Source organism: Triticum dicoccoides, chromosome 5B (genome assembly GCF_002162155.2).
Source record: "Triticum dicoccoides isolate Atlit2015 ecotype Zavitan chromosome 5B, WEW_v2.0, whole genome shotgun sequence".
NCBI classification, from domain to species: domain Eukaryota; kingdom Viridiplantae; phylum Streptophyta; class Magnoliopsida; order Poales; family Poaceae; genus Triticum; species Triticum dicoccoides.
This window is the reverse complement of record NC_041389.1, coordinates 714,259,873-714,274,637: the sequence shown is the minus strand read 5'-3', so window position 1 is coordinate 714,274,637 and position 14,765 is coordinate 714,259,873. Positions and strand designations below refer to the sequence as shown.

The window sequence follows — 14,765 nt, the reverse complement described above, 5'->3', positions numbered from 1 at the left end:
AGATCACCGATGACCTAGTGCTGAACGGACAGCACCTCCGCGTTCAACACATGTATGAAGCGGATGACGTCTCCTCCTTCTTGATCCAGCAAGGGGAAAGGAGAGGTTGATGATGATCCAGCAGCACGACGGCGTGGTGGTGGATGCAGCAGAACTCCGGCAGGGCTTCGCTAAGCAACTACGGGAGGAGGAGGAGGTGTTGCAGGGAGGAGGGAGGCGCCTAGGCTTTTTTGGGTGCTGCTGCCTAGAACAAACAGAAAATAGGGCTCCTGCTACTTGACATTGGATATCACAAGCATATGGGGTGAACTCACAAATGTATCTGAATTTCTAAATCCAATTTATTTGTCCCAACCCCTGCTACCCAGGTCATTCAGTTTACAGGCCAACCTAAACAATCATCCTGCCAACCAAGTGAATTTCCAAAATTTGAGATTTTCTAGGAGATTTTTTCTAAGCCCAGAAACCCTAATCTTAAACTTTGCCACCTGGAAGAGAAAAACATAAGGAAAATTATGCAAAAAGAATCATCTCATTTGGACTTATCGTTTGAGAGTTATTACTGGTCAAAGTTCAGTAAACAAAACAATTAAGATTCAGTTTAAACAATAAACAGAAAAACCTACCGAGCGGCCACGTCGGAGGCGTATTTCCTCCACTTACGCATTGGTTTGGTAGTGGAGGGAGTCATTGACGGGTGAGGCCCGTCTGTCAGTTTTTCCTTTAAAACACTGGCCGAGGCACGGTGGAGCTCCGGCGAGGGCTCACCGGCGAAATGATGGCTTGGGGGCGAGCATGAGTTGGATCACTGGAACGGTAGTTCTCCGGCGATCCTCCTTGTACCCGCAGCTTCTCCAGATGTGGCCGGACGGCGTCGTTTCCTTCCTCTCTGGCGGCGGCGTCATCGAGCTTCGGTGTGTTGGGGAACGTTGCAGAAAATTAAAATTTTTCCTACGGTTTCACCAAGATCCATCTATGAGTTCATCTAGCAACGAGTCATGGGAGAGTGATTGCATCTACATACCACTTGTAGATCGCGTGCGGAAGCGTTCAATGGAACGGGGATGATGGAGTCGTACTCGCTGTGATTCAGATCATCGATGACCTAGTGCTGAACGGACAACACCTCCACGTTCAACACACGTACGGAGCGGATGACGTCTCCTCCTTCTTGATCCAGCAAGGGGAAAGGAGAGGTTGATGATGATCCAGCAGCACGACGGCGTGGTGGTGGATGCAGCAGAACTCCGGCAGGGCTTCGCTAAACAACTACGGGAGGAGGAGGAGGTGTTGCAGGGAGGAGGGAGGCGCCTAGGCTTTTTTGGGTGCTGCTGCCCCTCCCTCCCCTCCCTTTATATAGGTGCAAGAGAGAGGGGGAGGGCGCAGCCTTGCCCCTTCCTCCAAGGAAGGGGTGCGGCCAAGTGGGGGGGGGGGAGGAGTCCATCCTCCCCAAGGCACCTCGGAGGTGCCTTCCCCTCTTTGGACTCTTCCCTCTCCTTTATCTCTAGGCGCATGGGCCTCTTGGGGCTGGTGCCCTTGGCCCATATAGGCCAAGGCGCACCCCCTACAGCCCATGTGCCCCCCCGGGGCAGGTGGACCCCCTGGTGGACCCCCGGACCCCTTTCGGCACTCCTGGTACAATACCGATAATGCCCGAAACTTTTCCAGTGACCAAAATAAGACTTCCCATATATAAATCTTTACCTCCGGACCATTCCGGAACTCCTCCTGACGTCCGGGATCTCATCCGGGACTCCGAACAACATTCGGTTTGCTGCATACTCATATTCATACAACCCTAGCGTCACCGAACCTTAAGTGTGTAGACCCTACGGGTTCGGGAGACATGCAGACATGACCGAGATGGCTCTCGGGCAATAACAAACAACGGGATCTGGATACCCATGTTGGCTCCCACATGCTCCTCGATGATCTCATCGGATGAACCACGATGTCGAGGATTCAAACAACCCCGTATACAATTCCCTTTGTCAATCGGTATTTTACTTGCCCGAGATTCGATCGTGGTATCCCAATACCTCGTTCAATCTCGTTACCGGCAAGTCACTTTACTCGTACCGTAACGCATGATCCCGTGACCAAACACTTGGTCACTTTGAGCTCATTATGATGATGCACTACCGAGTGGGCCCAGTGATACCTCTCCGTCATACGGAGTGACAAATCCCAGTCTCGATCCGTGTCAACCCAACAGACACTTTCGGAGATACCTGTAATGCACCTTTATAGTCACCCAGTTACGTTGTGACGTTTGATACACCCAAAGCACTCCTACGGTATCCGGGAGTTACCCGATCTCATGGTCTAAGGAAGAGATACTTGACATTGGAAAAGCTCTAGCAAAACGAACTACACGATCTTGTGCTATGCTTAGGATTGGGTCTTGTCCATCACATCATTCTCCTAATGATGTGATCCCGTTATCAACGACATCCAATGTCCATAGTCAGGAAACCATGACTATCTGTTGATCAACGAGCTAGTCAACTAGAGGCTCACTAGGGACATATTGTGGTCTATGTATTCACACGTGTATTACGATTTCCAAATAATACAATTATAGCATGAATAAAAGACAATTATCATGAACAAGGAAATATAATAATAATACTTTTATTATTGCCTTTATTATTGCCTCTAGGGCATATTTCCAACACGGTGATCTCCGGCGAAGAGTGGGGTTTGGGTAAGCTAGCATTGGGCATTTGGGTCAATAGAGCAAGGGGGTTCAAATGGTGGCCGTGGCTGGGCCTGGGTGGAGTGGTGCAGGTTGCCGGCAGTGATGGCTGAGCGGTGGAGCTCGGCTTGATTCACGCGCTAGGGGCTGCTAAGATTGGGCTCATCGTGTGCGTGAGGTCGAGGGGTGGGAGTGGAGGACGTTCGGCGAGAAGAGGTCGTGCGGAGCATATTTTATAGTCCCGGTGGGGCTGCCAGGGCCATGGCGCTGCCGCGTTTTAAATTGGCAGCCAGCAGGGTCTGCACTGGTCTGTGCCTATCTCCCGCCGGGGGCTAGGTTGTGTCGTGGTGGTCTAGAGGAAGTGGCCAAGCTTTCTAGGCCTGCCTAGCGCGTCGCCACGGCGTAGGCGCATGGGCGCACAGTGGCTTTGGCCACGGCCACGCTCGGGGGAGGGGGTGGGGGCCCTGGCAGGTTCCAGGGAGGGGCTCGGGCGTGCAAGGGAAGCGTTGTGCGTGGCAGGGGCGCCGGCGACGCGCGGCTGGGCGTCAGGCGCTTGGCCTGGGGCCGGGCACGTTTCAAAGCGCGCGCTCTGGCATGCCATTCCCATGGTCATTGAGGCAGTTGCATCCTGGGTGGCCACGGGCTTACCTAACTAATATTGTCGAGAGAATTTCTTATTTGATCCTTTCTTAAAATCTGCTTTCCTTTTTGGCCCTAACAAAAAAATTCCTCCCATTTTGACACCGAAACTTCATTGTGTTCCCTAGTGACATTTCCGTTAGTTTTAGCCACTAACACCATACCTGAAAAGTCTTTTTTACCCCTACTTTAGCTGACTTGTGAAACGAAAGAAAACACTATGACCATACTTCTCTCCCCGGTTCCTAACCCCGAGTCAATGTAGTTACTGCAGATGGGGTGCGGAGGGTGACGCATCCTCGGCCTCCGTGTTGGTTTTAGATCACTAGAACAAATCCACTATTGGTACGTGCAAAGCTAGACTTAATCAAGCAAACAGGCAGGTTGATTGATTCTTGCACCTGGAGCTTGATTATTTTCCTAGCAGTCTAGCAGTAGCACAAGTCTGTGCACGTACACTTGAATGTGATCCGCATGCATCTTTCAGATGCAGAGGCCGGGGATAAGCCTTTTTTTTCAAAAAAATAATAAAAAATACATGTGAATGTGATTGCCTGGGCTTGCTTCAGTTGGATCGATTAGATCGACTGTCTCTTAATGGCATCGGACGGCTTTCTGGATGGAAACTGTCGTACGTAAACTCGATGACAGAAAAATAGATCAGAGAAACTATTTTTGCGGTGCATACAACTTGTCATGCGAGAGAGGAGGCAGAGGTAGTTGCCACAGCCGGACGACCAGCAGCGATGACTGCCGGTGTCCAGGCCAGCAGTAAGCGTTGTCGTCCTCGTTTGCCTGCCGGTGCGCGTGCTGTATAGCAGCTTGCACGCAGTGTACTGCTTGCTTGGATAGTATACATACCGTGCTAGTTCTAAATGTGTGTTAGTTAGAAGATTTAGTAGTATGTGTAATACTTTGGAACGTGATAAACTAAACAATATTCTAATGATATAGATATGATAATACAAGTTCTGCAGATGTTTTCTACGGCTTTTTTGTATGCACGTATCAATTTGGCTAAGGAAATAAATATCAGGGACGGTCACATAGTGCACTACGGGCAAAATGGTCGTTCCACCTCACATTTAACACCGTGAGTGACAAAAATATACTGAAATATCATTGAGGGAGCAAAATGAAGTTTGAGTGTCAACAAAATTTTGGGCTAAAAAGGAAAGTAGATTTTAAGAAAGGGCCAAATAAAAAATTCTCTATGACATGTTTGTCAGGTAGTTAGGGATGGTGCACTGGGAGTGTGTGTGGCTGCAGCTGGGCAGTGTGACGTGGGTTGCGAACTGGATCTTCTAGAAGCTCCTGGGTAAAAGGTGTTTGTAGTGTGCACAAAGAAATGTACTGGGGTTCTGCCGTTCTGGTTGTGAACTTTAATTTGTAGGGCTTGGATCTCGTACTAAGGAGAGTCTTTGTGCAAACTTTCAGTGCAAAAGCATCCCTCTCGCTAGTACTTGTTGTACAAACTGAAAGCTGGTCCAAAAAGTAAAAAAGGGGAGGAGCGGCTCAAATGCAAAAGTTTCTGGAAGGGCCAGGGACCTCTCTGTAGTACATTTGACCCATAGGAATTAGAATTTATGATAATTATCTTACTATTTATAGAAAGCTAAAGAAGTTAGTTGCTCAATAATTCAAGTGCCACAGAGCACATATTCTTTTATTTATATAAACGAAATACTTTTGAGTTTGAGTTATGAGCAAAAGTTAAGATGTTAGGGACTGAAAAGTAACTTGAGTGGGTGAGTTTTAGTTGGTTTCATGTTTGTTACGTCCAGTAGAGTTGATCCTAGAAAACGAGAGCAGAAAATTCAACTGAAGGAGAGCGGAGGGGCAAATTAAATATGCACACGCGATGCACACGCTGCGCGATCGAGGACAAGTATTCACACACGACAAGTCAGGCACACCATCTGATTGCTTTATTTTTTTAGTGGTGCAGCTTGTAATCATGTCGTGCGCTAATCGTGCTGACCGTAATTAGTGAGCATCCAAGACAAGAACCCTTTCCCGATCTAGGTACATACAATACCTCACGACGTTCCTCAAAAGAAAAGAAAAAACCTCACGACGATTAATTTAGTAAACCGTCTGAGATGAGCGAACGCGGATTTTTGAGCCATCTTAATCTGACTAAATTTCTTGGAGGTAGCAATCCGGCAATTAGGGCAACTCCAACACGCTGGTCCGCGAGTGTCCGTATGAGCACAAATGGACAGACGCCACGGCCCAATGCGCGGCCGCATGAGCAAATTCTATCTGCTTCGCCTCTGGCCCGTCCCATTCTCAGAGTAAAATTGCTTCTGGTTTACGTCCACACGAACAACGAACGGACAGGAGCGCGTTTGCTTCTCGTCCGCTTCGAGGACGGTGGCGGTCTATCTCCACTACCCAAAATTATTGCGCACGCGCGGCGGGCCCCGGCTGCCAGCCACCCAGCTGCCTCGGTCGTCGTCCTTCTTAATGCGGAAGCCGTGGACCAGCCGGTCCAACGCTTCCACTTCCGAGCCCAGCTACCTCCTGGAGCACCGAGACGGGCGAGCAAACCCTAGCCACCGGTGCATCCCCTGTACCACCACATCACCAGCGCCATGAGCTGGCATTGGGTCGGCAAGGGGAAGCACGACCATGAGGCCAGCTGCTCCTCTGGTCGCCGCTGCATCGCGCCGCCGGCCGCCCCACAGCGCAGATGCCCGTATGTCGGCGCCGACATCTGTCGCCGCTATTTGGAGACGGCGATGCCCCCGCCATGGGGAGATGCCCACCTCCCCAACAATTGGCATCTCCCCGCGGATCGCGTGCCAATACCACCAGTGTCGGTGAGCGGCCGCGCCCCCGGCAAGGAGATCGATTGACGCCATGCCCGCCTACCACCGGATCTGCTCTACGATAGGAGGTACACTGTTGATTCACCGTTGTGGGACACGTGGCTATGCTACGAGCAAGACCTGCGGCGGTAATCATTTTTTGCCGATCGTCCTCTGAGACCGCGCCGCTCGCCCCTACTCGTGCTGACAGCCCGCCCCAAACGAGCGGACGTAGGCGTGTGCGTGGTGTCACGACGACGCCATCTCCGTCCCGGTCCTCACCACCACCACCGCCCATGACCGAGGAGGAGGAGGCTGTGGAGCTCGTGAGGCGGGTCATGGAGGACTCCATGAACACCCATGACGAGTGCTAATGGGAGGGCATGGAAACCCATTTGGCCCTCTCTGTGGCCGGTGACGTCGCCATCCCTGGGCTGGACATGGCCGTCAAGGAGGAGGTGCTGGAGGAGCCGCCCGCCGCTATGTGGAACCCACACATTGTTTGCGGCAGTGGTGGAGCTGGTCGTCCATGGCGCCGGTGATGGCCAACGAGGTGGGTGTCGGGGCATGGTCACCCACGTCGCCGCGGTCACAAGAGCAGGAGCAGGAGCCACGGGAGGAGATGGTGCAGGCACCTCCGTCTGGCAGGGGCCGCCAGCCCACCTCTGGCAGCCACCTCCATACGTTGACCTCACTGGCGACGACAACGAGTAGGACGGCGACTACTGAGGATGAGGGCAACTGACGACGGACCTTATCTAATTTCATTTTTATTTCTTTTAAGTTTACGTTTAATTAAGAACTATGTTGAAGTTGGCTAATGTGAACGTGAGGATGTGTAGATGTTTATATTAATATTATTTGCAACGTTTATTTGAGTTTATTTTGGGTCAAAATTCAAGTCCAACTACACGGAAAATTTGGGATAGGACGGCCCGGTTGGGCGCACCACACCGCACGACCGCAAGCGGATGGACGTGTTCGTTTTCTTTTCCAAACGAACGAAATCTGGACAAAACAAACATCTTATTGAGATCGTGCGTGGAGTTGCCCTTAGGCAACCACGGTCGACAGCAAACCTCAATGCATGGCTAGGTATGCATGGTTCAGGGCAGTGGGGCAATGAATATTGAAAGGTGATGCGGAAATGGATCTGAGACCGATGGAGGTTGGAAAACTCGTGGCAGCGTCCCTGGAAGCTGGAAGCCCCAAACCACACACGGAGCGAACCGAACCCGGCACACGTCACACCACCCGTCTACAAAAGCCAGCTGCCCTCCTCCCCGTACGCCCCGCTTCACAACACTAGAAAAAGAGCAGCAGCAGTCTAGCTAGCCATTCCACCAAACCCGAGTTTTATTTATTCGTCCTGCTCAGTACAGAGAGGGAAATGGCCGCCGGCGAGAGGAAGGAGGCGGGGGCGGCGCCATTGCTGCCTAGGGAGAGGAGGGTGTGCAAGGAGGGGTGCCCCGGGTGCAGGCTGGACCAGATCAACAAGACCAACGCCGGCGTCCCCTACCTCAACTTCTTCTACGTCTGGGTCATCTGCCTCTGCGCCGGTGAGTGAGTCCTCACCTGTGTTTCTTTTTTGATGAGTTGTAAATGTTTCTCATCTAGCTAGTTGGACATGCTTTTCAAAGCAATCGTAGTATGTTGATATTATAGCAACTACTCCCTCCGTCTGGAAATACTTGTCATCAAAATGGATAAAATAAAATATATTTAAACGTATTTTAGTTCTAGATACATCTCTTTTTATTAATTTTGATGACAAGTATTTTCGGATGAAGGGAGTACTCCACAAGCGGAAATAGCATGACAAACATCAGTGGTCTATCCATTTGTACATGCTTCCCATATACCCATCCGTTTGAAAAATTTTGTCCCAAACTTGTTTTTTAAATGGATGTATATAGCATTTGAGGGATAAATTTTTTCGAACAGAGGGAGCAGTAGACGACGTACGGCGGCTCCGGTAGGTGTCTCTCTCGGCTCATCAATTCAATTCCTAGCTGACAGCGACCGCAGCCAGGAGCCTGGGGACGCGGCGGGGAGGAGGAAGGTGGGTAGGTACGTCGTATCGCACTGTATGGCATGGACGACACCGTGGCGACGAGTCAGTTCGGGTGGGTGCTTACTCTACTCGTACTCACGTGGGCAACGGCCAGGCCATGCATGAAGCATCCTCCCTATGCAGGACTAGTGGGCGTAGTATTTTTTTTATTTTATTTTTGTGGGATTAGTGGTATAGTATTATGCAGGATGTATAAACGAAATACAAAAGTACACTTCCCTAATGCTACTGATCTTGTGTTGTGAATGTTGATATATTTTTCTTTCAACTTTGGTCAAACAAAGACTCGTCGCCACGGTATGTTATCTTATTAAATTTAGCGATTGCTAACTAACACCTGGTATGTTATCTTTCCAGCGCTGCCGATCCAGTCACTATTTCCCTACCTATACTTCATGGTATGTAGAGATGTTGCAAAACTTGGGCGTCGATATATTCTGATTCTGTGCACGCAAGTTATTGTTTGCTTTGATGAATTATTACATACTGGATGGTGATTAATTATGTGTTCACCTTTGTTATGATGCAACAGATTAGGGACTTGAAAGTCGCAAAGCAACAACAAGACATCGGGTTCTATGCTGGTTTTGTCGGTGAGGATTAATTGTTCCCTCTGACCGTTTGCCAATTTATTGGGAAAATACGGGGAAAAGTACTACAATGAAGTACCATTAGTACATTGAGTTACTGACTGTATACTATGTGTATTAAGGGGCTGCATATTTCCTTGGAAGAACCATTAGTGCTGTGCCATGGGGCATGTTTGCTGACAAATATGGGAGGAAGCCTTGCATTGTGATTAGTATCCTCTCAATGTATGGCAAATACGGTTGCATGTCAAAACATATTTTGTACCCCATTCAACTAAATCAAAGTAAACCCTATTATGCATCTTCCTTTTCAGCATTGTATTTAACACCCTCTTCGGCCTTAGCACGACTTACTGGATGGCAATTGTTACTAGGGGGCTACTTGGGTTACTCTGTGGTATATTAGGACCAATCAAGGTAAATTTTCTACTGTACAAGTGACTAGATGAATTAAAAAGTACTTAGTTATTGAAAACCCAACAATTGTGCTTGCATTCCGTAGGCCTATGCCTCAGAAGTCTGCAGAAAAGAGCATCAAGCTCTAGGAATTTCTCTGGTAAGAACAATTCATCTTTATGTTTAGTGTTTCAGATTCGGTTACTAGCTATTAGTCATGTTTAGCGTTATGCCGCAGGTTACATCTTCGCGAGCAATAGCTCTTATTATTGGGCCAGCCATTGGAGGATTTCTTGCACAAGTGAGAATAAATCAACTTTGATGTAGAGTTAAAGAAATACAAAACCGACCTTTAAGAACAAACATTGTATTTTTAACCATTTTACCAAACTAAGGGCAAGTTACTTCCAAGTGCGTGGAAAAGATGTTGTATATAGTAGTCCAACAAAGCTATTACTGCAGTTACTCATTAAGTCACCGTAATTATATGTAACCATGGTGTAGAGCTTGAGAAAAATGTATCATCTACTAATTGATGGAAAAATGAAAGACTGGACCAATAGCAAGAACTTTTCTATCGTGGCGTCCCACTGAAAGTTTAGTAAAGCTTTATTCTGAGGGAATTTCCATACATTTTTATTTTAACCGTTAAAAGTAATAAGTAGAACTTTTGTTCGTAGGATGAACATAACATGTCCCTTTGGAGAGTGATTATTGTTCCTATTTTTGAATGTATTTTCGCTAACATTGTGTATTCTCTATACTGTATCAGCCTGCAAAGAAGTACCCAAATATTTTCTCTGAAGAATCCATATTTGGAAGGTAAGTTATTACTCACACTGTTTCAATGATATTAATTTTGCATCATTGGGAATATAAGATAAACCTTTCAAACTACATATAATTATAGGTATCCATATTTCCTCCCTTGCATCGTCATATCGGGTCTAGCGGCAGGAGCATGTGTTGCATGCATTTGGCTTCCGGTATTGCCCCCCAAAATCTCCCTATGATTATTTTATATCCCTTGAATTCCTATAATTGAATAAAATATTTTTAGGAAACTCTGCACATGTTCCATGATGAAAAAATAGAAGCTATTGACACAATGAGCGCACATGTTGCTGATTTGACCTTAGAAGATGGGAAAGCTCAACAATTTGGACCTGGCAGAATGTCATCTACAATGAGCCTGCTAAAGAACAGGCAGTTGATGTCAGGAATAACACTCTATTGTATCTTCTCTCTTCATGATACAGCTTATCTCGAGGTAAATCTATATTCATGTATGTAAAACAGATTCGGTAACATTTTAGTACAAAAAGATGCATGTATTAGTCTTATCTATACTATAGGGAACAATCAGATTAGGAACAAAAGCAGGTTTTATTAATAACAAACTAAATCAAGTTTGCACGTGTTTTGTCAATTTCATCGTTAGATATTTTCACTCTGGGCTGTAAGCAGTAGAAGATATCGAGGACTGAGTTTGACAACTCAGGATGTAGGCATTGTGCTAGCTATCTCGGGTATTTTCATAATATGATCCCTCCATTACGTACTACATGTAACACTAATTTTTTACTCCCTTTAACGTATGTCGTTTTTGTTTGATCTTGTAGGTTTTGGTGTTTTGGTGTATCAACTTGTGATTTACCCACTCCTTGCCAAGTATGCTGGGTTAATCAAGCCATTCCGTTCTGCAGCGGTATGTGAGAATACCATTTAATGTCAAATAGTTATTTAATATGATGAATATATTGCATAATACTAAATGCAAGTTTATTTTTTCAGGTATTATCTATACTTCTGCTTGCAACGTACCCATTCATGTGCAGTCTATATGGTGTGGAGCTCAAAGTACTCATCATCATGGCTTCGCTTCTGAAGAATATGTTTGCGGAAAGTCTAGCATATTCTTTTGTTGCTTTGTTTAAAGAGAAAAAATACAAGTTAGGGTGTTCATCAACCATTTAGCAAAAACTGTATAACTCATCTAATAAAAAAGTTACACATCGCTGCTTACATTAGTAACCATCCTATATGAACATTTTTATCGTCTTGGTGTAGAGGCCGGAAGAAAAATAAAATTTTCCATTAAAAATTTATAATTATGTTGATGAAGGTTTTTGGGTGGTCTAGAGAAACCATGTTTGACCACCACTTGTGCAAATGAAATAAAATTAAAAATTTAGTATCCTGGGAGAAAACAAGCTCCATAGATAGTGTTTTTTTTATAGAAAATTCAAATATCTAATGTATCATCTAAAATGGAACAGGCTACGATTACTATTGCGTGTAACATTCTACAAAACACAGCGGTGGTATGTATCACCTGTCTCTCTGCATTTTCTTTGAGTCTTTTTTGCTATGTTTAAAAGTTTTTGATGAAAACATGTACAGGTACAAGAACAAAGGGGTGTTGCCAACGGTATCTCTGTGACTCTGATGTCCGTCTTTAAAGCTGTAGCTCCAGCAGCAGCAGGAATTTTGTAAGTGCATTGTTTCTTTTGTTTTGTGAGTATGAATTGCCCTAAGTTTTTACTTGGCTGCTAGTGTGCTTCATAGTTCACTAATCTATTGCCTTTTTTGCAGGTTTTCATGGGCTCAGAAGAATATAACTGGTTTGTTCTTACCAGGTAAGCACATTGCTCATCCCTAGGGCTGGCCCTAGGTCACGGCAAAAGGAGCGGCGGCCTAGGGACGATCTCAAATACGATCACAATACATCTATATACCTAAATAAAATAAATATGATTTTTGAAACATAATATCAGCACTATTATGGGGCGGAAAGTGCGCATTTGCCCCTCCGTGAACTACACCATGTTGTATATATTTAATACTAATTTATGGTTGAGTACATGTATTTATAAAAATTATTTGCATCATGTATCGCATATACATGGTGTATTAATACTTTATTTTATAATTAAAAATATTTTTCATGTTTATAACTTTTATGGCATAAATATGACAATGAAACTATTTATGTTACTCTACTATAGTTGTTTGATCCATGGCACCTCATTCGCACTAGGACCTTTAGAATGCTAGGGCCAACCCACTCGTCCAACCCATGCTAGCTTTGCTTTAACTTCAATGGAAACATGTTCATATTATCAAAGTATATACTTATTTTTCATCATCCGATATGCAGGTGATCATATCTTGTTCTTGATGTTGAACATGGTGTCAGTAATCGGGCTCTCGCTGTCGTTCAAACCATTATTCTCTATGCCAAGTGTGACTAAATGATGAGCCCTCAGTTATCTACATGTATCTAGTCTAGTAAATTAAAATTAGGGGCACTACCACAGATTGTAGCAGTTAGTCAAAAACTACGTGACTTCAGTTTTGTGTCACGAATATTTTTCATATTTTCTTTCTTGTTATTAGATGTGATGTTATATCTTTCCTTTTTTAGTAAAACTCCTAGGCACAAGATTCTTTAGCTTAGGATAATTTTTTTCTGGTAAGAAGATCAAGAATGATTTTATTGATTGTTGATCAGAAGAGTTCCATATGGTACCTAGTGTCGGAATATTGATCTTAGATCGTAACTGAACGAGATAAAAGGTGGAGCCGTTAACCCGGCGCACGCACCATAATCTGACTTGTAGCAATATATTGGTCACGGTCTTTGTTCCCTACCACCCCACATATAAAATGAGGAACTCGTTCCTGTATGAGATGGCCATCACGTATAGGTAAGGCATCCAAAAAATACAAACTACCGATCCTAAAAATGGGAAGCTAAAGGGATCACAAGGCCATCTACCATCGCTGGCCACAACACGGTCAGTGCCGGGGGCATCCCTTACATTTGCTACATCTCCCTGCTGTAGCACATCTTCAACGGCTATCTCTTCATTACTGGAGACCCAAAGGTGCAGCCACAGGTTACGTACCACTCAAAGGTGTAGCCATGGGCCACCCCTAATGGATTGACATGATTCCAGTCAGTACTCAGTCTTCCGCTGTATTTAAGTGTCATAATCGGGTATTAAGATCATATCATGTTAATCCTAAGGAGTTATTCTAACACCTTGAAGTCGGTTACAATGGGGTTCATGACTCCAATAAAAAGAGGCCAAAACGAGCTCTCACAGAAAAGCAGAAGAAAAAATAAGAGAAAAAGAGAGAAGGGGCACACTACCATCCTTTTTCCGCACTTGTGCTTCAGAATAGCACCATGTACTTCATATATAGAGTTTTTATATACTTCATGATTATGCTAGTAGGATCTTTACATTGTAGAACTTGGTTTGTATATTCCGATGATGAGCTTCCTCAAATACTCGAGGTCTTCATGCGCAAGCAAGTAGGATGCACACCCAGTTATCTGCATTATGAGAGCTTTCATACACTTATAGCTCTAGTGCATCCATTGCATGTCAATCCCTACTCCTCACATTAACATCAATTGTAAGACCTCTCCATTGCCTAATGATGAAGCCTCATTTATGTGAGCCTTTCTTATATTTTTTTCTTCTCTAAATCCCATCATCATTCTCTTTGACATCCTAAGTGCTAAGATCATGGTCACGGTCAACTAGTGCGTGAGAGTGGAAAGATGACGTGAGAGAAGTATGATTTAATTGCTTGTTTGGGCACTAGGATAGTTCATGAATTTTTATCTTTATATTAGGAAGAATGAGCGTACATGATTTAGTGTTGGGGGGATTACATTTTTTAGCATTTTTATTCTGAAAAGCAATGATTATTTACTTGTGTGATATGTATTATTATCTTTATGTCAAACTGATAGACTATTGCCTTGAATCATTTGGATCCTAAGTTCATGCCATGAGTTACAATAAGTTACAATAATTGATCAAGAACATGCTAGGTAGTATTCAACGCCAAAAAATATCTTTGTTTATCATTTAACTACTTGAGGACGAGCAGGAATTAAACTTAGGGGTGTTGATATGTCTCCGACATATCTATAATTTTGTATTGTTTGATGGTAGCATATTATCATTCTTACATAATTTGGCCATCATTTATATAATTTAATATTATTTTTCTGCACTAACATATTAATCCAGTGCCCAGTGCGAGTTGTTGTTTTCTACTTGTTTTTTGTTTTTATAGAAAATCGATACCTATGGAGGTCCAAACACGACAAAACTTTTTGACATTTGTTTTGGAATAGAAGACACCCTGAAGCTCCGGGAGGGTGACCAGAAGATGGACCAAGGGCCGACAAGCCCAAGGGAGCGACCTGGGGGATAGGTTGTGCCCTGCAGGCTTGTGGGGCCCTTGTTGTTTCGTTCGCCCTATTTCATGGCCTATAATTCACATATATTCCAAAACCCTCATAGGAAGACCTGAAACAATTTTATCTCTGTCACAAGCCTCTCTTCTAAAGTGATCCCATCTGTGGTCCTTATCCAGAGCTCTGCTGGAAGGAGAAGCCATTGGGGTGGCAATCTTCATCAACCTTTCCTTCATCATGATGTGTGAGTAGTTCCTTCAAGACCTACGGTTCATAGTAGTAGCTAGATCTCTCTCTCTCTCTCTCTCTCTCTCTCTCTCTCTCTCTCTCT

General features: G+C 45.0%; 1 protein-coding gene across 1 annotated transcript; it reads left to right on the top strand.

Annotated features, from left to right (window-relative positions):
- Positions 1-7,511: 7,511 nt before the first annotated feature.
- On the top strand, positions 7,512-12,468 carry LOC119306826 (probable peptide/nitrate transporter At3g43790). Its single transcript, XM_037582947.1, has 17 exons — positions 7,512-7,709; positions 8,582-8,622; positions 8,757-8,817; positions 8,937-9,039; positions 9,129-9,231; positions 9,317-9,370; positions 9,449-9,511; positions 9,983-10,032; positions 10,121-10,196; positions 10,271-10,480; positions 10,652-10,739; positions 10,833-10,918; positions 11,005-11,133; positions 11,490-11,534; positions 11,614-11,702; positions 11,806-11,849; positions 12,371-12,468. The coding sequence occupies exons 1-17, from the start codon at positions 7,541-7,543 to the stop codon at positions 12,466-12,468; spliced, it is 1,509 nt and encodes a 502-aa protein (XP_037438844.1). The 5' UTR covers positions 7,512-7,540.
- Positions 12,469-14,765: the final 2,297 nt, after the last annotated feature.